General features: G+C 43.8%; 1 protein-coding gene across 6 annotated transcripts in view; it reads right to left on the bottom strand.

Annotated features, from left to right (window-relative positions):
• Frmd4a (FERM domain containing 4A) overlaps positions 1-21,433 on the bottom strand; it is a 579,710-nt gene that overhangs the window by 300,058 nt on the left and 258,219 nt on the right. The window contains exon 1 of one of the 6 annotated variants that reach the window (XM_036187603.1): positions 7,483-7,915. The exons of the other annotated variants lie outside the window; for them this stretch is intronic. Coding sequence (XP_036043496.1) covers positions 7,483-7,548 — 66 coding nt within the window. The 5' untranslated portion in view covers positions 7,549-7,915. Of the gene's footprint in view, positions 1-7,482; positions 7,916-21,433 lie in introns of those variants that run through there. 6 annotated transcript variants of the gene reach the window in all.

Here is a 21,433-nt window from a genome sequence, read left to right on the forward strand (position 1 = left end):
TTCCCAACAGAAAGGGAGAAAGCAACATGAACTTGTTAGAAAGACTGGCATCTCTGAACCTCATGCCATGGGAATATGGTTTATTTTGAGTGTGCCCTGGACACCCACTAACCCCAAAGTCAAAATGTCAAAGGGCGTCTCAGTACCAGTTCATGACCAGAATGGGTAAAATACCTTCAATGGAGCAATTCTTAGAGGCAAATGAGGATGAATAGAGAATTCTGTTACTGTTTGGCCTACACTACTGTGTTTGCATTTGAAGTCTCTACAACATAAGGAAAAGTTGTGAAAATTGCATGAGGTACTGAGTCACATGTGTGAGAACAAGGGTGGTAAACAATGACAACATGGGACTGGGCAGATGGCTTAGTGGGTAAAGTACTTGCTATAAAAGCATGAATCTCCAGAACCTGTGGAAAGAAGTGGAGACAGGAGAATGCTGTGAGGCTTTCTATACAGCTAGCTGGGAACACACAATAAAAACCAACTAAGAGACCTGCTTTAAACAATGTGGAAGGCAAGTATCCATACTCCAGGTTGTTTTCTGACCTCTATAGATTTGCTATGGCATGTGTGGGCCTGTACTCACATGCATATACGCAGACATATTATCACTGGAATATAGAACAGTATATCTTGGACTTTTGTGCTGGCTAGTTTTATGTCAACTAAACATAAGCTACAGTCATTTGGAAAGAGGGAACCTCAACTGAGAAATTTCTTATACCTGATTGGCCTGTGAGCGACCCTAGGGGGTATTTTTTGATTGATGAATGATATGAGAAGGCCCAGCTCACAGTGGGTGATGCCAACTCTGGGCAGGTGGTTCTGAGTTGTATAAGAAATCAGGCTGAGCAAGCCTCAAGGAGCAAGTCAGTAAGCAGCATTCCTACATGCCTTTTGCTTCAATTCCTCCCCTAAGTTCTTGCCTTGGCTTCTCTCAGTGATAGACTTATAAGTTGTTAGGTGAAATGACCTTCTCACCCCCAAGTTGCTTTAAGTCATGGTGTTTTAACATAGCAATAGAAACAGTTATTAAGACAACCTCATTTTGTGAGGAAAGGGAAGCCATTACAACTTACTTTTAGCAAGGAAGTGATACTAGTTCAGAGGGGCTGATTGACCAAGGGTGAATGGTAGAATGGAGGCCAACCGGGCAGTTAAAAGGTTATTGCATGGTTCAAATGGGAAAAGACAAAGTATAGCCCCTGCATATTATCCTCTGTAGCTTCTATCTGAAGAGACCAGGGGAAGGGTGGTCCTAACCCTTATGATCGATGCACAGGAAGAGGAGAAGGTCTAAGAAGATGCTGAGTGGCTCTGGGCATGCCAGTTTCTGGTGTCTGGATGTTTTGAGATGGAATTTAAGAGAAGAGTCAAACCTGAACATGTAGGTGTTCAGTGGCACTCAGGCAACCACTAGACAAATTCTATCATTAAAACCATAGACGGCCATTCAATAATGGACAGCTTTACTTCCTGTGAACATTGAAAATGGTGTTCTTCAGCACTTTCATTGAACATTGAGCCTAGAAAGAGGCCAACACAAGCTCCAAGAAAAGGCAGACTTCTTACAGGAGAGACATAAAGGGGGCTGATAGGATGATGGGCAGGAGAAGCATCAAGAAGACAGTTATGCAGGAGACCAAGAAAGGAGCTTATCTAATTGATGGAGGATGGAGAGTTCACTGCAAAAAATGGAAGTGAACTGAGCGTGTAATGAAGTTTCCAAGTTGACACAAGCCATATAACTCTAGTGTGAAGATCTGATTGGAAAACAGCTGGTGAGAGTATAGGATATTAAACAAACATTAAAAAAGGCAATTATTAACTCCAGGAAAAACATAAAGTTGCAAAGCCCACCAGAATATATAATTATAACATACACCATTTCTCAGGTATAAACAATATTTTGTTAGAATAATAAAATTAGATTTTACATAAAACTGCAACATCAGTATATCGAGAAGACACAGGGGAAGGGAGAAATGTGGTGTGTGTGTGTGTGTGTGTGTGTGTGTGTGTGTGTGTGTGTGTAACAAGAGTTAAAACTCTCAGCTTGAGGAGATGACTCAGAAAGTAAAATATTTATCTTGCCAGCATGAGGACCTGAGTTCAATCTCAGGAGCCAACCCAAGTTACATTTTGTTTTTAAAAGAACTGGGGAGGTGGATACAGGTTCATCTTTGGGACTCACTGGTCAGCCGGCCTAACCTGCTCCATGAGCTCTAGACCAGTGAGAGACTAACACCTGTCCTCCAGCCTCTACATGCATATTCCCACATATAAGTGTGCATTCACACATATGCGTGCACCTCCATACACACATACACACACACATAAAGAGTTAAACCCTCATGTCTCAAGGTAGCAGCATAAAATCTCAAAATGAAATATTTAAGGAATTACTATATAAACACATGTGGTGATTTGAGCAAGAGTGGCCCCCACCGGCTCACATATTTGAATGATTAGTTACCAGGAAGTGGGATTGTTTAAGAGGATTAGAAGGATTAGGAGGTGTGGCCTTGCTAGAGTAGTCAGTTGGAGAAGTGTCTCACAGGGGTGGGGGAGGGGGGTAGAATTTGAGGTTACAAAAGCCCATGACAGGTCCAAGCTCTCTCTCTTTGCCTGTCTGCCTGCCTGTAGATTGAGATGTAATTACTTCTCCAGCACCATGTGTGCTGCCATGCTCCTTGCCATGATGACAATGGGCTAACCTCTGGAACCATGGGCAAGCCTCCAGTTCAATGTTTTCTTTATAAGAGTTCCTGTGGCCATGGTGATACAACAGGAACTGAGACAACATATTATTCAGAAAACTACAGCTAACCACCAGCGTACATACAACATTTAGAAGAACATGATTGCAGAGAGACTCAGAGATCGGAAGGAAGGGATTGGAACCTGGAGCATTTCTTTATAAGCCTTCTAGAGTTCTTTAACTTTTATGTTCATAAAAATTGCCATGCACATATGTTGATAAAAATCAAAATGAAATTGCAAACAGAAGGAGAGATGTTACAGGAAGCTCAAGCCAGATAAGGATTCAGCATAATAGGATAATAATCAGAAGGTCTTGGATGACCATGAGAATGTGCCCATGAAATGCTGGCAGCTAAAGCCAGGCAGAAGAGGGGAGAGCCAGAGGCGTCTGCCTCCTTTTGAAAGGACAGATTTGAGAGTAGATAATTAGGTCATTTAATCCAACAAAGAATGTTTCAAGACATCTGCTTGGCTTCCTGTTATCCTTTTCTTCAGTTTGTATTAGGTGGCCTTAGTTTATGGGGAGGTCATGGAATATCCATGGAAGGCAGAGCCTCTTAGCTATACCTACTAGCCATGAAATGTAAGAGATGAGTGACATGCCTCTCATTTTCTGAAATGAGGTGGATAGACTGACAGTTGGAAGTAGTACACATACAACAAATTCTATATTAGCCATTCTTTTAAAATACTTATTTTTAATAAAAAAATTTTATGCGTATGTATGTAGGGAATATATGTATGTGAGTGCAGTTACCCTTGGAGGCCAGAGGAGGGCATCAGATCCCATGGAACTGGAGGTATAGGTGGTTGTAAACTGCATTTGAATGAGGAAGCTTGTGCCCAGCATGTGAGGGCTGTTTTCTCCCAGGAACCCAGCTGGACAGCTGCAGCTAGAGAAGCCCCAAGTGGCAACAAGGTATAATGAAACAAAAGATGTGATAGGCCCCCATGATCTCATATTATAGAAACCTTGCATTTCCACAAAGCACACCCACCCAAAATGTCCCTTGGTAATCCTAGAAACAACTGTTCTGGAGATAGTTGGATGGCATTCTACTGAGCATGCTCAAAGCTATAGAGGCAAGGCAAGAGTAATGATGTGAACACTTGTTCTACACAATTAGATTCACTTGGGAAAGCCCGTGGTTCCTAGCAAGGTTGAAAAAGAAAACACTAACCTACAGATTTCCAGTGACCTCTCTGTTTACTTAGGATATTAATCTCAATCCCTATGAGTTGTCTGACATTCTTCCTGGGCAATGGATCCGCAAGGGCAGCCAGGGACTGGAGCAGTTAAGACACTCAATGCTCTTTCAATTTCTAGCACCATCTTGGTGGCTATCTACGAACTATAACTCCACTTCTAGGGGATTTGATGCCCTCTTCTGGCCTCCTTAGGCAATAGGCACACATATAGTGTACAGACATACATGCAGCGGAACACCCACTTACATAAAATAAATAAGTGAAAAAAAATTAAGGCATCCATAGGTCATCTGTCTCAGAGCACCCTCCCTAAAGGGATGCCAGCAGAGGTTCTCTAGGGCTCATATCCCATCAGCAACAGAGCCAAGAAAGAAGAAAATGAACATATCCAGTGCCGTCTCTGCACTCTCCAGGCCTGGGTGCTGGCTCGGCATCACCTTCTTAATTAAGCCTTGGCTGTAGTTGCGTATACCAGAGAGTCTGATCTGCACTTTACTGAACAGAGATCCTCTGAAAGAGCAAACATTTGAAACACTGTTTTTACAGTGAGGGTGGGGATTCAGCTGCCTGTGGTTTCAAAATCCATGGCTAATGTTCTCTAGGACTGTTACATGCAAATGGGAAAATCTATACCAAACATTAAGAAAATGCTTATCACAGAAGTTGAGGGTCAGGGAGACAACTAGCATGGGGAGGGGAAAGAAGAATTATCTGGAAGAGGGACATGAAGCACCCACAGTACCCATTGCATCCTTTGTCATCAGGGTGCAGGCCACATGGGGTGATTGCTCTGTAAATAAGTCTTTAGACTCCAGGTATGTTTAGGATACCTTCTGCATTTCATTTCATTTCATTTCATATATGTGTATATCACATACCTTATATTGTGGTGGGTTTCGTTGTTGTTTGCTTGCTTATGGTATTAGGAGTTGAACCCTGAGTCATGCTCACACTAAGCAAGTACCTTTCTATGGTGGGTTCATCCTTGGCTCATTTTGTAGTTTTCATTTGGAGACAGGATCTCACTAAGTTGCTCAGGTTTGTCCTGAACTGACTCTGGGCCAGGCTTGCCCTGGACTTGCAAGCCTCCTACTTCAGCCACCCGGGGAGCTAGGACTATAGGTCTATACCACCAGGCATGACTCACATGCCTTATGAGAAATTCAAAGCACAAAGACAGTTCCTACTCCTCACACTCCATCCACTGATTTCTTTAGTTTTTATAACCATGATGGCCTCTATCACGAATGCATCAAGAAGAGGTCCTATACTTTGGTAAGAAATGCAGAGGATCGGCAAGATGGCTCAGCAGGTAAGGGTGCTTGCTGCTAATCCTGATAATTCCAGTTTGATGACTGGAACCCACATGGTAGATGGAGAGAACTGACTCCCACAGGAGGTCCTCAGACCTCATACGTACATTGTGGTGTATGCATGCCCCACTAAATAAGTAAATTTTAAAATGAAGATGGGAAAATGTATAAAGAGTAAAGGATTCTCTTTTGCATCGTGATAGCCTCACCCAAATTAATTAATTCTTTTTTTTTGTTTTGTTTTGTTTTTTCGAGACAGGGTTTCTCTGTGTAGTTTTGGTGTCTGTTCTGGAACTCACTCTGTAGACCAGGCGTGTGCCACCACTGCCCGGCCCAAATCAATTTTTTAATGAACTAAATAGTATGCATGTAAAACAGTCATTAGTATATAGCCCATGGTGTCAATACAGCGTACTGGATGCTAAGAAGGCTAGAGGCAGGCGCCCTTGAGAACATGAGTTCTGATGCCCAGCACTCATGTCAAAAGCCATATTTGCCCACTGTACTCATGTCACCCTGTAGCTGTGGGGGTGGGGCACAAGGTTGTAACAGCAGGGGCTGCTGCCTGGCAGCTTAGCTCCAGGTTCAGTGAGAGACACTGGACCAAGAGAAAGAGGCAGAGAGAGCAGGGCATCCAATGTGCTCCTCTGGCCTTCCTGAGAGAATGGGTGAACACACCCTCCAAATGGGGCCAGGAAAATAGAATAATCAAGTGAGAGGTAGTTCTTAAATTATTAAATTACAATTATTATTATTATTACAAAGGATGGGGCATATGAGAGTTCTTCCCCTTGGAGATGAAGAACATTGCTAGGCTTGGAAAACATGGGAATGTAGAGGGAGTAGAAAGGAAATTAGGGAGCCAAGGCAACAAGGGGGGGTACATTAGTGTCCTTCAGGTACTTCAAGAAAAACAATTTTCTGGTTAATTTTTTCCCCTCTGAGACAATCACACTCTCATTGATCCTTTACTATGCCGGAGACCACCACCTAACCTCAACCCTGCAGAGAGGATTGGCCATCAAAGCTACTTTCCTGTTTTGCTCTCTTCCATACATCCTATGAACTGATGACTCTGGGCTAGACATGCAGGAGGACCCTGTCCATTCTTTACCACATACTCTACCTCCAGGCTTACTTCCCAACACATGCCTATGCTCAGAATGGACTCAAGTCCCTCAGCTTCCCACACCCTCCTAAAAGAGAAAGCCCCTCTGGGAATCCTGCCAGCACGAAGTTGCCTCCATTTGAAGATAAATTATAAATTAATAATAAGAAATGCTCCAGACTCTCCTGTCTGCCAAAATACACCATTCATTGTCAAGTCCGTGAAAGGGCCCTAGTGATGTATAGCCAAAGAGCGCCAACCCTCTGGAGCCTTTTCCTTATTCTAAACACAGACTAGTTTGCCCTCACAGCATGTGCTGCAGCCGCCTTCCCTGGCAGAGCAACTGTTGTTCTTGGAAAGAGCACACCGCCAACACCTTCCAGCTGCCTTACCACCTGCAAGGCTGCTTCTGCAGTCCCCTCTGCACCATCAGCAGCCCAGAGAGAGCAGACCTGTGCCTGCAGCAAACCTGAGCAAAGTGTAAGGAGCCCCGTGGTTGGTCAGCGGTAGAGACTCCATCGATGGGGGCTTTTCAGAATTGCTTTGCTAAAATCATTGTAGGAAGAGGTGGGGGGGTCCCTGTCAGCTGCTGTTTCCTTCAGAGGAAAGTAAATCAAACCAAACAACTTCGTCTGATCAAATCAATTCCTGGGGAACTCGTATGAAAACAGTCTGTGGACAGTAGAGTCAGTGATGCTACCAGGAATCTGCATTTCTCTACATGGAATGATCAGTATTTTGAGCACTATAAATTTCACAAACAAATCTGGTCTCTCCAGAGAATGCATACCGAAGTGGTTTTGATCTCTCCTGGGGAGTGTTTCCTGTTTTTTCAGCCCATTCATTCAGACTTCTGTAACTTACTTGATTCAAAATGCCACATCTCTGCCAGTTAATCCATTTGGACAGTTCTGTGTCACTGGACATTTAGGAACAATGCCCCCGCCCCCCCCCCCAGCTTCCCCCACAGCACATTAGTAAGACATGACAACGTTGTGTGGAAACAAGACAAGCTAGAAGCCTCAGTTACTACGGGGACACAATCTCTAGGTTATTTGGGATGGCAAGGACAATCTTGGTACTCACAAACACATCCATGAGCAGGTGCTCGAGGGTCATCTCGAAGTCATCCAGTCTGGCAGCTAATGTCATGGTCAATGTCCCAGTTCGCTCTTAGGCCCTACAAGCAAGCTGCAAACCCTTGGGCTCACAGAACACCTTTGGTGTCGAAGTCAGTTACCAGGCAAAGTTGCCACTAGCGAGAAGTGGGAACTCTTAAAATAAAACAGACCATTGCAGAACGGGCTGCCAGGGTTCCCTAGAAGAAATGATAAAGGGTTTACAAACCCCAAACTCTTATTAATGATTCTATGCTACCAGACTGGGCACAAAGGCCGCCAGGTAAGGAAGGCAGTCTCCTCGGTAGAATTTCACAAGGTGAAGTGCCCACTCACTACAAGCAAGGGATCTCAGCAGTAGATGAATGTGAGGACAGCTAGATAGGGCAGGAACGAGACTGGGAAACCTCATGAAGCCGTCTGACTCTGATATTTATAGGGCCACATGTTTTTGACTCCAGCCATTTCTCAGTTCATTTCTGACCTTTCATAAATGGCTACACACAGTGGAGTGTATTGTCGAATGGGGGCAGTGGGTCCTGCAGAACTTGGCTGTGACCAATGCCAGGGCAATTCACACAGACACGCCATCAATGGCTCTTTGTGGAGGACGCATCAGACCTTGTTCTGTGCACCATGACAGAGAAACACAGTCTTGTGGAAAACAAGGAAATGAAAATTGGAGGGTACTAAATTTTTCCCCAGAATATTATTAGATCCCATATGATCACCCCCCCCCCACACACACACACCCGCCATGCACGAGTAGATAAACATCTCGGAAATAGGCTTCATCTCTGTGTCAACTCCTCCAGCATCTGCCAGGTAGAATATTCATAATACCTTGGAAATCCTTTTTGGCTTTTACAATTTGACTCCCTTCTATTCATGCAAGCATTTTTAAAAATTGCAATAAAATATACATGACACAAATGTGCTGCTTCAACTTCTTTTGTAGTGGTGTGTGTGTGTGTGTGTGTGTGTGTGTGTGTGTGTGTGTGTGTGTGTATGTGTGTATAGGCATGCATGTGAGGGGAGGCTAGTGTACTATGTTGGGTGTCTTCCTCTATTGCTCATGTCCCATGCTATTCCTTGAGGTAGGACTGAACCTAGAGATTGTTATTTTATATTTTCCTGCTAGGCTGGTGATTAGGAAGGTCCAGAGATCTTTCTGTCTCTGCCCCTACTCCACCCTCACCCACCTGCTGCGGTTACAGGCAAGCATAGCTTTTTAAAAAATTATTATTTTGAGGTTGCTGGAGATCTGAATTCAGGTCCTCATGCTTTCTTAGGAAGCTCCTCTTACTCACTGAGCTATTTCTCCAGTTTCATCTCAACCATGCTACGTGTGATCCAGCAATGTTCCATCAAGCTCTTCACATCACCGCCCAGTGATGTGTTGTACAGTTGTGTGTTGAAGTATTGCTATCATCCAGCTCTGGAAACTTTTATTTCGTAAAACTGAACTGCAATGCCATGAAACACTAACTCCCCACGTCTCTCCATTTTTCTTTCTTTCTTTCTTTCTTTCTTTCTTTCTTTCTTTCTTTCTTTTCTCACTCTTTCTCCCTCCCTCCCTCCCTTCCTTCCTCCCTCTCTCCCTCCCTCCCTCTCTGATCAACAATCCTACATTCTGTTTTTTTATGCATCTTCCTTGTCTTGGGAGGCCCTATTAGGGACATACTGTATTTGGCTTCTGGTGAATGGCTTATTCGCTTAGCAAAACATCCTCAAACGTGTTAGAATTTTCTTTTCTTTTCTTTTTTTTTTGCCTATGTATGCATGTGTGGTGTGCATATGTGATGTGTGTTTGTATGTGTGTGTACAATTGCACATGCATATGTGTGCACATATATGTAGAGGTCCAATGTTGATGTAGGGTATCTTCCTTGATTGTTCCTCACTTTTTATTGAGGCAGGATCTTTCACAGTTTGCTGTTTTGGCTAGTCTAACTAGCTAGCTTGCCCTGGGAATTTCGTTTCTGCTTCCTCTGTACCAGGATTGTGGGCAAGCCACCATGCTTGCCACACTTTTATGTGGCTTTTGGGGATTTGAACTCTGGTCCTCTTGTGCAGCAAGTACTTTATTCACTGAGCCATCTCCCCAGCCCAGAATTTCTTTTCTTTTTAAAGGATGGAATCATGTATCTAAAGAAATAACATCACTTTGGCCTAATTTTCAGAACTGAGAAAACCTCCAGGAACACTTGGTTGTCAAGACCATAGTAGACATTTGTGTCACGGCTGTACTAACAGACATAGCCCTAGTATAGGAAGACCAGACAGCTTCCTAGTTACCACACAAGCCCTAGCTCAAAAAGTCTAGTCTCTTGATTCCAAACACTTACTAGCCAACACCCATGTCAGAGGGGGTAATCCACGTGAAATTGAGCAGGGAACAGAAGTCTAAGAGGCTAGCACTCTACAACATGAATGTTTCCCCTTCTACCCCAGTTCCCTAAGAGGAGAGCAGCAAAACTCCTGGGTTTAGTTTCCACACAAGTGTTCATTTTCCCAAAGATAGAGGTAGACAGATTCAGTATATGTAATTTAAACAGAGCCACCATGAAATTAAGTCACTCCCCGACTAGAAAGAAAATCCTGATAAAAAGCTCAACCTTGTTTTAAAAGCAGTTTGAAGGCCTGTCAAGCTTGCTTAGCTTGACAGTCTGTCATCAGATACACTCAAAGGTCTGGCACGGTACAGTTTTGAATCTGCTTTGGAGCCCCTAGTGGGGGATGGGGAGAGAGTGCCACAACAGGTGTCTCTTGTTAAGCGGTGGCGTCAGAGGAGGAGTGGGGGTGACGCTGTGATGGACAGCTTCAAAGCTGAGACTGTACAGAAAACATATTTCCCTGACAGGGGAATGGCTTCCCAGGCCTTCCTATCAGCTAATGTGCTCGCAGCATCTGACACTGATTCTGTGACTAGAGCCACATCGGTAACTAAGACTCAGTACAGATGACTTCTTGCCACGCAGCTGCCATCTTGTGTTTAAACATAGTCACATGTCTTGTTACATGAGTTCTTGTCAGCCTTCTTTTGTTGACTACAGCTCCACTTCTCATCGGGTTCCCAAGGCTTTTGTTAAAAAACTACTGCCTGGAAGGTGCTCAAGGGTCCAGGTGTCTCTCACCGATCAAATCAATGGTGTGGGCACCATTGGCCACGCCACTAGAAGACTGTTAGGGAAGACAGATGTGTGTACCAATACAATATTGTTCCAGTCTCCCAGAAATCTCAGGGGAGTGTTCAAATCAAGTTTTCATGTGCCCATTCTTCTATGAATTAAATTGGGAAAAGATACACTTTATTTACCTAGTTTTGTGTGTACCTGTATATAATTGAGTGCTGGGGTACCTATGTGTATCTAGGTGTATGTATGGAGGCCAGAAGTGAATCTTGAATCTTGAGTATTGTTCCTCAGAAGTTGTTCACTGTTCTTGTTGTTTACTTGTTTGTTTTAAGGCAAGGTTTCTTACTGGACTGGAAATCACCAACTAGGCTACCTGGTTGGCTAGTGAGCCACAGGGATTCTCCAGCTCTTCAGTTCCATGATTACAAGCACTTGCCTCCATGCCCAACATTTTTATGTGGGTTCTAGAGCTGGAATTCAGGCTCCCATGTCTGCACACCAAACACTTTGCTAACTGAACCATCTCCCTGGTCCTCCAAGGTTTTTTTTTTTTTTTTTTTTTTAATTCACAAAAGACATCCTAGTTTACTTTCATCAGCCCACTTTCTGGGATAGACCAGTGGTTACTTGATGGAGAATAATTGGTTCAATTGAACCAACTATTTTTAATAGTCCTCATTTAAGGAGTCAGCCTGCCAGTCTCAACAATGGCTTTTCATGGTTGTTTTCTACAATTGTTTGAGCTTGAAAGAAACAGAAGACATCAGGGGTAAGCAAGTCTGTACAGTCTAGGTGTATTCTAGAGCAGGACCTAAGAAACATGTCTCAGGGACAGATGTGTATGTACATGTGTGTATGAGACTGGGTACATACAGGCCATGGCACACATGGCGCTTGGCACATGTATGAAGGTCAGAGGAATACTTGCTAGATCTGGTTCTCTCCTTCTACCATATGGGTTTCTAGGATTGAACTTAGGTCATCAGGCATGGTGGCAGGTGACATTAGCCTCTGAGCCATGCCCTTGATTCTCATGAGGGTGTCTCTGCAATAGTTTCTAAAAGGGAGAAATTAATCAGAAGGGAGTTAGCCTGATGTGCAAATAGGAAATAGGCAATGGGTTCTGGATAGTGTGCATGGGAGACTTTCACAAGGAACGCTGGAAACTGCAAGCAGCCACTGGACACCAAGGAAGGTGGGAGGACCACTCTAGTGCCCTACCTCCATCTACCTCCTCAGTTCTGGGATGACAAGCACACATCACACACTAGCTTCTTAGGTAGATGCCAAGGGTTGAACAGAGGCCCTCATGATTACATGGCCAAGCACATCACCGGCTAAGTTGTTTCTCTAATCCTTAAAATTTTGTTTCTGCTTGACTTTTGAATGCTTAGTTCTTCTTCTTATACTATGAAACATCTCCCCCAGGATTAATATTTTGCTGCTCAGACAAATAAATCGTCAATCTTGCAAGGGCAGAATTAGCTGCACTCCCTATTTAGACATAAAGCTGGTCTCAGTCCTTCTTCCTAGGACTATAAAAAAAATCGCTCTTGTAGAAAGCTCTGATGTCTTTTGTTTGTTTTTCACTCGTGGAAATAACCATGCATTTTAAATGTTCTATAAAGTGGAGGTTCTCCCATTCAGTCAGACCACATTTCAGCTCCTAGAAACTCTTCTCTATTAAGGACAACTGTGTGTGTGTCCTAGGCACTAGGCAGTGAAATACACAAACGTATTTAACTGGAAGCATCTTTCAGTCCACTCAAGAACAGTGATTTTCTTCTCAAGATCACTTATTTGAAGGCTAAGTATAAACCAGTGTGTCAGATTCCTGTAGGACTGATCAGAACTGGTCCCAAAAGTAACCTAGTAAACCATTTTATGCCTGGACCAGTGAATGTCAGTAGCAATTGAATCCAATTATTGAGCAAAACTAAGATTTTTAAAAAGTAAACTCACTGGCTTTTATCTTGATCACTCAAGTTTGACTCTGCACCTGGAATATGCTGCAATAATAACTTCCCTCAAGAATAAAGCCTTTAATCCATTTTGAGCAGATTTTTGCACATGGTGTAAGATTTCATTCTTTTTCACAAGGATACCCAAATTTTCCAGCACTATTTACTGAAGAAATCATCCTTTCCCCAAATCTGGAGGACATTAGGCTGATGGAAACAAGACAGATACATAAAGACAAGCCCAGCATGGGCTCACTTACATGAGGAATCTCAAACAGTCAAACTTGTAGAAGGAGAGAGTAGAATGGTGGATTTTAGGGACTGAGGAGGGGGTGTGGGGAAGTGATAGTCAGGGAGATAAAGCATTGGCTATGTGGGATAAAGAAGTTCTGCGGACCTAAAGTCAGCAGTGTGACCACAATTAACAATACTGCATTGTGTGCTTGAAATGGGCTGAGACACAACACACACACACACACACACACACACACACACACACACACACACACACACGAGAGAGAGAGAGAGAGAGAGAGAGAGAGAGAGAGAGAGAGAGAGAGAGCACGAAACTTGGAGATAACAAGTTGGGTGTGGTAGCGTATGCCTTTAACCCCAGTACTTTGGAAGTACATAAGAGGACCAAGAGCTGAAGGCTGGCCTAAATTACATAGTAAGTTGGAAGCATGGGGCTACACAAACCCTATCTAAATAAAATAAAATGGATTGACAAAATGAAATGATGGTTAGATTAGCTAGCTTATGTGATAATACACACACACACACACACACACACACACACACACACACACAGCTCCCAGTAAATTTCATGTTTTAAATATTTATAATTATCCCTCTATAGGGATGTGGTAGGATGGGAAAGCCCTCCATGACACATGTAAAGGTGACTAATATAATGGCCTGTTAATGGCTTACCTGTTCCATGTCCATCTCACTTTACATCCAGACAGTGAGTGGATTCTAGAGATACTATGTATTAGTGAAACAGCTCTCTTCTCATAGCCAGACAGACATCTGTCTGTCTGAATAGGGTTATAAAGGCTAGCCTGTCTGCTCTGGCCTTCTCTGTGAGGACAAACATGTCAATTTAAAGGCTTGTGTATATAGGACTCCGAAGGCTGGCACTGGCTGGGTAACAGGCTGTAGGGATCTCTTGGTGCCTGTCCTCGTGCCCAACTGTGACTATCAGCTGACTCACACAGTCAACCTTGTCTTCCCCATTCACACTGCATTTTCAATTTTGATGGCTTCTCTGAGAAGCACAAAGGGTCCATTCCTCTACATGTCCCCTGAATCTGCTTGCTGCCTCATCTCCTGTACCCACAAGCTCCTGTTCCCTCACAAGTGTGAATGTCATGACTCTGAAAACCAATGGTGATATTAGTATCAGGCACTGGCTGTGGTGCTGGGTGCTGATGGAGAGGGACGTACAATAACCTGCCTGGTTTTCTTTTGGGCTTGTTGTCTATCATGTGCCTTATCACTACGTGACTGCTATGCCCAGGCAGTGTCTCTGTAGCATGGGGGCAGTGGGACCAGCACACATACAGTACAACAAAGACATTTTGATGCACACCTGGCAAAGACAGGTGCACAGTATGGTTTCTCAGACTGTTTTTAATGAGAGATCCTAAGGACCAAATGAAAAAAAAATGCTCAAATGGTAACAGGGAGCCCATGCCATTGAGGGCCAAAGCATCCCAGAAGCACAGTGGAGAAGGGTGGATACACATTCCTATCATAGATGCACGTGCTGGTTATTAAGGCCTCCTGCATTTGAGGTTAGTCCAGCAACAACAGGCAAAGTTGCAAAGGCTGAAAAGAATGTGTGAGATTCCCACTACTCTTCTCTAGTGCAAATGTGCATATGCACACACACACTACGCACATACATACACACACACCACACATACATATACACCACACAAACCTATATACCACACATACATACATACATACATACACACCACATGCACACATCACACACACATACACACATACCATACATACCACACACACATATATACACACCACATACACACACACATCACAAACACACCATACACCACATATGCACATACATACACACCACATACACACCACATACACACATCATACACACACACACACATCACAAACATACCATACACCACATAACACACATACATACACACCACATACACATAACACACACACACATCACAAACATGCCATACACCACATACATACATCATACACACACACACACACACACATCACAAACATACCATACACCACATACACACATACATACACACCACATACACACATCATACACACATACCATACATACCACACACACATACATACACACCACATACACACCACATACACACACACACACATTACAAACATACCATATACCTCATACACACATACATACACACATCATACACACCACATACATACACACACACACACACCACATACACACACACACACACACACACACACACACACACACACACACACCCAAGCCATATTTCTTCCCATCCTGAATCCCCCCTCACCTCCCATCACTACCCCAGTCCAAGGATGCCCCTCCCCACAAGAGATGAGGTGACAGCAGACAGTCATGAGGGAAGATGATGGGCAGAGTTCCGTGGCTGCAGGAGGGTACCATGTGTGTGTGGACGGTGAGTGTGGATGGTGAGTGTGCATTGTGGGCTCTGCAGTCTTCACTGCTCCCAGCCTCTCCTGGGAAGGCAGCTGTCATGAAGATCAAGGAGTGGCCATGCTGTGCTCTATGCAATACCCCTAGGGTGAGCTACGTTGTAGAACAGCAGTGTACCAATGGCCGTGTTCCAGGATGAACCGAGTCCTGTCAAGCAGGCTGGGGATAGTAACTTTTGCAGTTCTGGTAGTCATGGTGATTAACTGATCCATTGCTTTTCCATGACCTCTAGTACAGTGAATAAATTATATAATGTATGTATTACATATTACATACATTATATAATTTATACACTATATACATACATTATAATGCACACAATACATATTACATACATATATTACATATGTATACATACATTATAATAAATGTTATTTGATACACATACATATTACATACATATCATACACATATATTAAACACACTGTATGCATCATACATTATATACATACATTTACATTATAATACACACATTATATACATCAAACACATTACATATAATACACATACCTATTACATACATTATACACATGCATTATAATAAATGTTATTTGGTGATAGGTTAACGTCCTTTTTCTTCTTGTATACATGGCAGAATTGTGTCAATAGTTTAAAAATAGGCTGTAAACATGCTGGATGGATGATTATTTTTAAATGTGAGTGATCCAGCCCAGGACCTTCGATGTGCCAATACGCTAGACAAGTGTTCTACCACTGAGCTAGCATGTCAGTGCCTATGATTCATGAATTTTATTTGAGGACAGATGTATTTAAAAATATTTGTTAGAGAGTCTGGGTAGATGGCTCAGTGGATACAGTGCTTGCTGTACCTGTGCGAGGGTGAGTTTGAACCCCCAGAACTCACACAGAAGCCAGGCATGGTGGCTCATGTCTCTACACTTAGCACTAGCAGATGGGTGAGATGGTGGGGACAGGTAGGTACCAAGGGCTAATTGGCCAGCCAGTCTAGTGGAAATAATTCATCTCTGTAGAAACTGTTGTCTATTTTTCTCTCTTAGGCAGCAAACAGGGTGGTGAGGACTCTGCTACCAGGCAGGTGAGGGACAGGTGTTTGAGATCAGAAAGCAAGAGTATGGTGCAAGGCAATAGAATTGCAAATCATTGTGTTACACAAAATAAGGTAGCCACAGAAAGACAAATATTCCATGTTTTCTTTCATATGCAGAAGCTAGGTTTAAAATAACATATGTGGGAAGAGCTGTCCCCATTACTCATCTGTCTTGAGGTGACATGGGTGAGAGAGAGATGCCCTGCTGCATCTCCCCCTGCCCATCAATGCCTGAGGCAGGTGAGAGAGCTGGCCCTGAGGTTATAAGAGCAAAAGAACTGTCCTTGCCCCCACCAGCTGCAATGCTTGGGAGGGTAGGCCCTGCACCTCACCTGGACAGCACAGTAAAGCTGACCCTGTTGTCAGTGGTGTGGGTAAGCCAGCCCTGATGTTGTGAGCATGGGAGAGCTGTCCCCATTACTCATCTGTCATGTGGCAGTATGGACACGGGTGCAGATTCCCCCCATCAATGCCTGAGGCAGGTGGAAGAGCTGGTTCTGAGGTCATAAGAGAAGGAGAGCTGTCTCTGCCCCTCATCAGCTACAGCACTCAGGAGAGCAGCCCCTACACTTTGCCTGGGCAACAAAGTACAGCTGGCCCTGAAGGTGCAAGTGTGGGAGAGCCAACCCTAAGGGCGTGAAAGCCAGAGAACTGGCCTCACCCCTTGCTCACTGCAAGAAGTGAGCTAGCCAGGGCAATGCTAGAGAGCTCACCCTGGTGGCAAAGACAGGGGAGAGCTGGTGGGCTGACCAACCCTGCAGCTACCCAGGCCCAGAATCAGGGTTATGTGTTGGCCTACCCTGACATCCACCCCATCTGTGATCTGCTGGAGCACAGGCGAGGTGGGGCAGGGTGGGGCTCAGTCGTGTGGATCCAGGTGTGCAGGATCTCCATGACATAGGGTAGCAATGGGATGCTCAGGAAGAGTATCAGTGAGGGCCCAGTGTTGATGGTGCAGCAGAGACAAGGGGACTCGAACCAGACCAATGACTCTATTCAATAAATAGCTGCATGTAAAGAGGTGTGGATTGAGGGGTTAGCTGCGTGACTCGCTGTGTCACACTACGGCTTCCATGACGAGATTTTCCCCTTCTTTCTTTCCTTTTCCTTTTTTCTCTTAAATTGTATATTGTTTTAATTTTCTTGGTGAAGGAGGGAGGTGGGTGGGATTGAAAGGGTAAAGAACAAAGAAAACAAAGAAAAAATTACACATGTGGGCATAGAAGTATGTGTATTTATTTAAATAAAAAAGAAAATGGAATTTGCATATGCATAGATGTGTCTTTGAGGTAGTCTTCTTAAAATGGAACTGTTGACTTAAAAGTCATGGGTACATTAGAAAGAAATAATTTTTAACCTGGCTCCCCATGGAGATTGCGCCAATGTACACACCCATGGTATTAAACAGCATTTGACTTTCAGTATTCTCAAGCCAGCCACACAGCCTAATGATGACTTTTGAATCTTGGGCAGTATGGATAAAAAATATCCTTTCATGAGCCAAAATGCTGGTTCTTAAATAACTTCCTCTAATACAAATGCAACATAGGGTGGATTTAAACTCTCAGACTGTCTATGAAAAACTGGGTCTTCCTGATTCCATCAGCTGAGGGCTGGGGTCGTGGTAGTGCGGCGCCGTGGCTGGTTTTACACTGTCCTAGAGAAAAAACCTGGCACTTTGTGCATGCTGGGCAAACGTGCTACCAACCAGGCTACATCCCAGCCCACAAATTCTCTTTTCTAAACTAAGATTTCCATGAGTCAAATGGATCCAGCTGTGCCCCATAAATATGGCAATAATGCACATAAGTGAGTGGTTAACACAAAGATGCTAAAACCGTCTACACAGCAACGTGCACATTTAAAAGCAACTTAATAAAATCCATATTAATGGTTCCCTTATGCATTTCTGTGTTATCTACCCAAAGCACACCTGGTAGGGTGAATGAAAAATGAAAACCACACTAAGCCAGCACAAAGGGAGAGTCATTCAAACACTTCCCTTGGTAAAATTTCCCTTTTGGCTTGAGGAGACATAACCAACATTTGGAAGGGTTGGATCCTGAATGACCATTACACCTGATCAGATGTGGATTGCATGACATTGATAACCGTTGTCAGCGATCCAAGCTTAACTCACCAAACTGGAAATGAATTTGATAAGTGATAGGTCTGTAGCCAACAAAGACCCCAGACTTTCCACAGTGTACTAAGATATGCAAGAACCCCTACGACTCCAAGGGTCTGCAGATTTCTCTAGGAGTGGGCTGAATGGAGACTCATCACCAATGACTTTTTTCAGTCAGGCTGACCCTGGCCCTGGTGCCTCATTAGATTTATTACCAGAGTCTTTTTATTTCTCTTGCAAATCATGTCAGCTTCCTTTTATCCCCAAGGTCACAGCAGTATTTGGATAAACAATAGCACCAATCAGCAGGACATTACTGGAGCATGTTTTTTATAAGGGACAGCATGGTCACCATTAATTTCCTGGACATGCAAAAAATCATTACAGAACAGCAGCCAAGACACTAAATAATTGATTTAATTAATATAATATAATTAACCATATTAAATATTCACACAACTTTCTGTTTTCTATTGAATTTGCATTGAGGTTGTAGTGATTTTTGCCATGTTCTGCAAGCACCAGGCTATTAATCCTGCAGCTGGAAATGCTTAGGGTCATGAATTGCAGAAAGCAAGCTTTATTTAGATTGCTTATTCATAGTATTGTTTCATAATATTCTTTTTGCTCACATGAGGAAGGTATTACATAGTTGACTGTAGGTGCCAGAGAGGACGTAGGACTTTCACATCTTTTAAGTTTGTATTTCTAATTTCTAAGTAAAATCTTACTGGTTGTTCTATGGACAATCTGTATCCAAGTATCAGCTATCATCTCTCTCTCTATCCATCCATCCATCCATCCATCCATCCATCCACCCATCTACCTACACTTCTATCCAATCTTGAGCCATTGGTTATAAGTTTATACATTATATATAATATATAGTGGGTGTGGTGGGGGGGAGGTGTGTGTGTGTGTGTGTGTGTGTGTGTGTGTGTGTGTGTGTGTGTCTGTGTGTGCGCACATGCATGTGGAAGCAGTTGGTAGAGTGCTTACCTAATAGCACAAAATCCTAGAGAACAAGGTGGCTGTCATTTCACAGGGACCATCCACTGTTTTGGAGTCAGTCTGTCACTGGCCTGGAACTTGTCAAACAGGCTAGGCTGGCTGCCCACCTGCTTCTGTTTTTTCAGTACTATTCCAAACATGTATCACAATATCTGCATACCCCCCCCCCCCCAGCGCTACTGGGGATTGAACCTAGGACCTCGTGTATGAGAGGCAAGTGCTCTAACCACTGAACTACAGTCCCAGCTCATGCCTTTTTTTCTTTTCTTTTTTAAAAATATGTGAGTTCTGGGGATTGAATTCAGAGTTTCATGCTTGTAAGGTAAGTACTTTATAGAATTATTCACCTGCCCAGCTCCCCAAGTATGAATTTAGTTAACCCTCACCATAGTCCTCTAAGGTTACCATTTTTTTTAATGTATGTATGTATGTATGTATGTATGTATGTATGTATGTATCTATCTATCTATCTATCTATCTATCTATCTATCTATCTTTTTTTTTTTTGAGACAGGTTTTCTCTGTGTAGCCCTGGTTGTTCTGAAACTTGCTCCAACTCCCAGAGATCCACCTGCCTCAGTTTCCCAAATGCTGGGATTAAAGGCCTGCACCATCACCACCTGGCCGAGGATACCGTTTCTTCTCCAGAGCGAGGAGCTCAGGTGCAGACAGGTGGGCTTTCTTCTAGTCACCCAGCCAGTCACATCTGTGGAGTCTGAGTAGGAATGCAAGCAATTCTGGAATCCGTGGCACATTCGCTACACAGGGCTCGGGTGATACCACCCTGCAGTTCTGTGCGCCATCACTTGCTCCCTGCCACCGAGGGAAGACCATTCTAGGATCCAGGGAATGACACAGAGAGTTCTTGTTGGGGGGCAAAGCTGCTTGAAAAGAGTGTGTGCCAGGCCAAGAGGGAGGAGCCCTGGAAAATGTTCCGTATTCATCTCTCTGCTACTCTTAATAGCATGCCATTGTGCCATGGAGAGCTTCAAGAATTGGACAAAGGAATTTAGCTGGAGTGAATGCTGGAGCACAAGAACACAGCATGATGCAATGCTTAAAGCTGGGAGGAGGGCAGCCTGCCTAAGAGACTGACTGTATTTTGTGTGTAGGGAACAGGCCCCTGGGGACATTTGGCCTCATTTGGTCTCTTGGCAAAAGGCCACACATGAGGCTGGTGACCAGAACAAAGATTGCATGCCCAGGTGGAAGTCTCACACATAGTCAATCCCTGGTAATACAACTGGATTCCTCAGACACCTAGACTAGCTCACATTGCGCTTCCCCAGGCTGCAAACACATTCCCCAGAGCCAATAAGGTCCCTTGGAGCCTGAGCCGAGTTCCCACAGTGGGTGTGAGGGTTTCAGCCTTCAGGTGCACAGGTGTTCCTCCTAACGAGGTGTTGGTAGGAAAGTTGTTGAAAGAGAAATATACAGCACACAGGAGAAGGAAGGTGTCTACTACCCACCGGCAGACAGAATGGATTTCTCTGGCTTGCAAAGAAGGCCTTCGTAGCCAGAGAAGGTTCTACTTCTTAATTAGAAGAACTGTATGGATCCCTCTTGGAAAGACCAGATGACTAGTTCTACCATAAGGAAGGTCTGAAAACAGTAACCTGGTGCTCATTGAAAAAGTCCCAGAGTAGACCAACGCACACTGGTTTTTCTTCCATTTTCTTTTTTCTTTTCATTTTTGTGTGGAAACTGGGCAGAGAGCTTCTGCTTTCTCCAATAAAACAGAACTCCATCTGTCCTTCACTCTCCCCCCAGCTGCTTCTGAGGTGCCTGACTTGCCTCCTTCTCACTTTCTCACAAAGCATTTCTTAGGATGTTCTCTAAAACCCTGGCTTTGTTGCCCAGTCCAACATTTCCTGGTTTCATT

This window comes from Onychomys torridus, chromosome 5 (genome assembly GCF_903995425.1).
Source record: "Onychomys torridus chromosome 5, mOncTor1.1, whole genome shotgun sequence".
Lineage (NCBI taxonomy): Eukaryota > Metazoa > Chordata > Mammalia > Rodentia > Cricetidae > Onychomys > Onychomys torridus.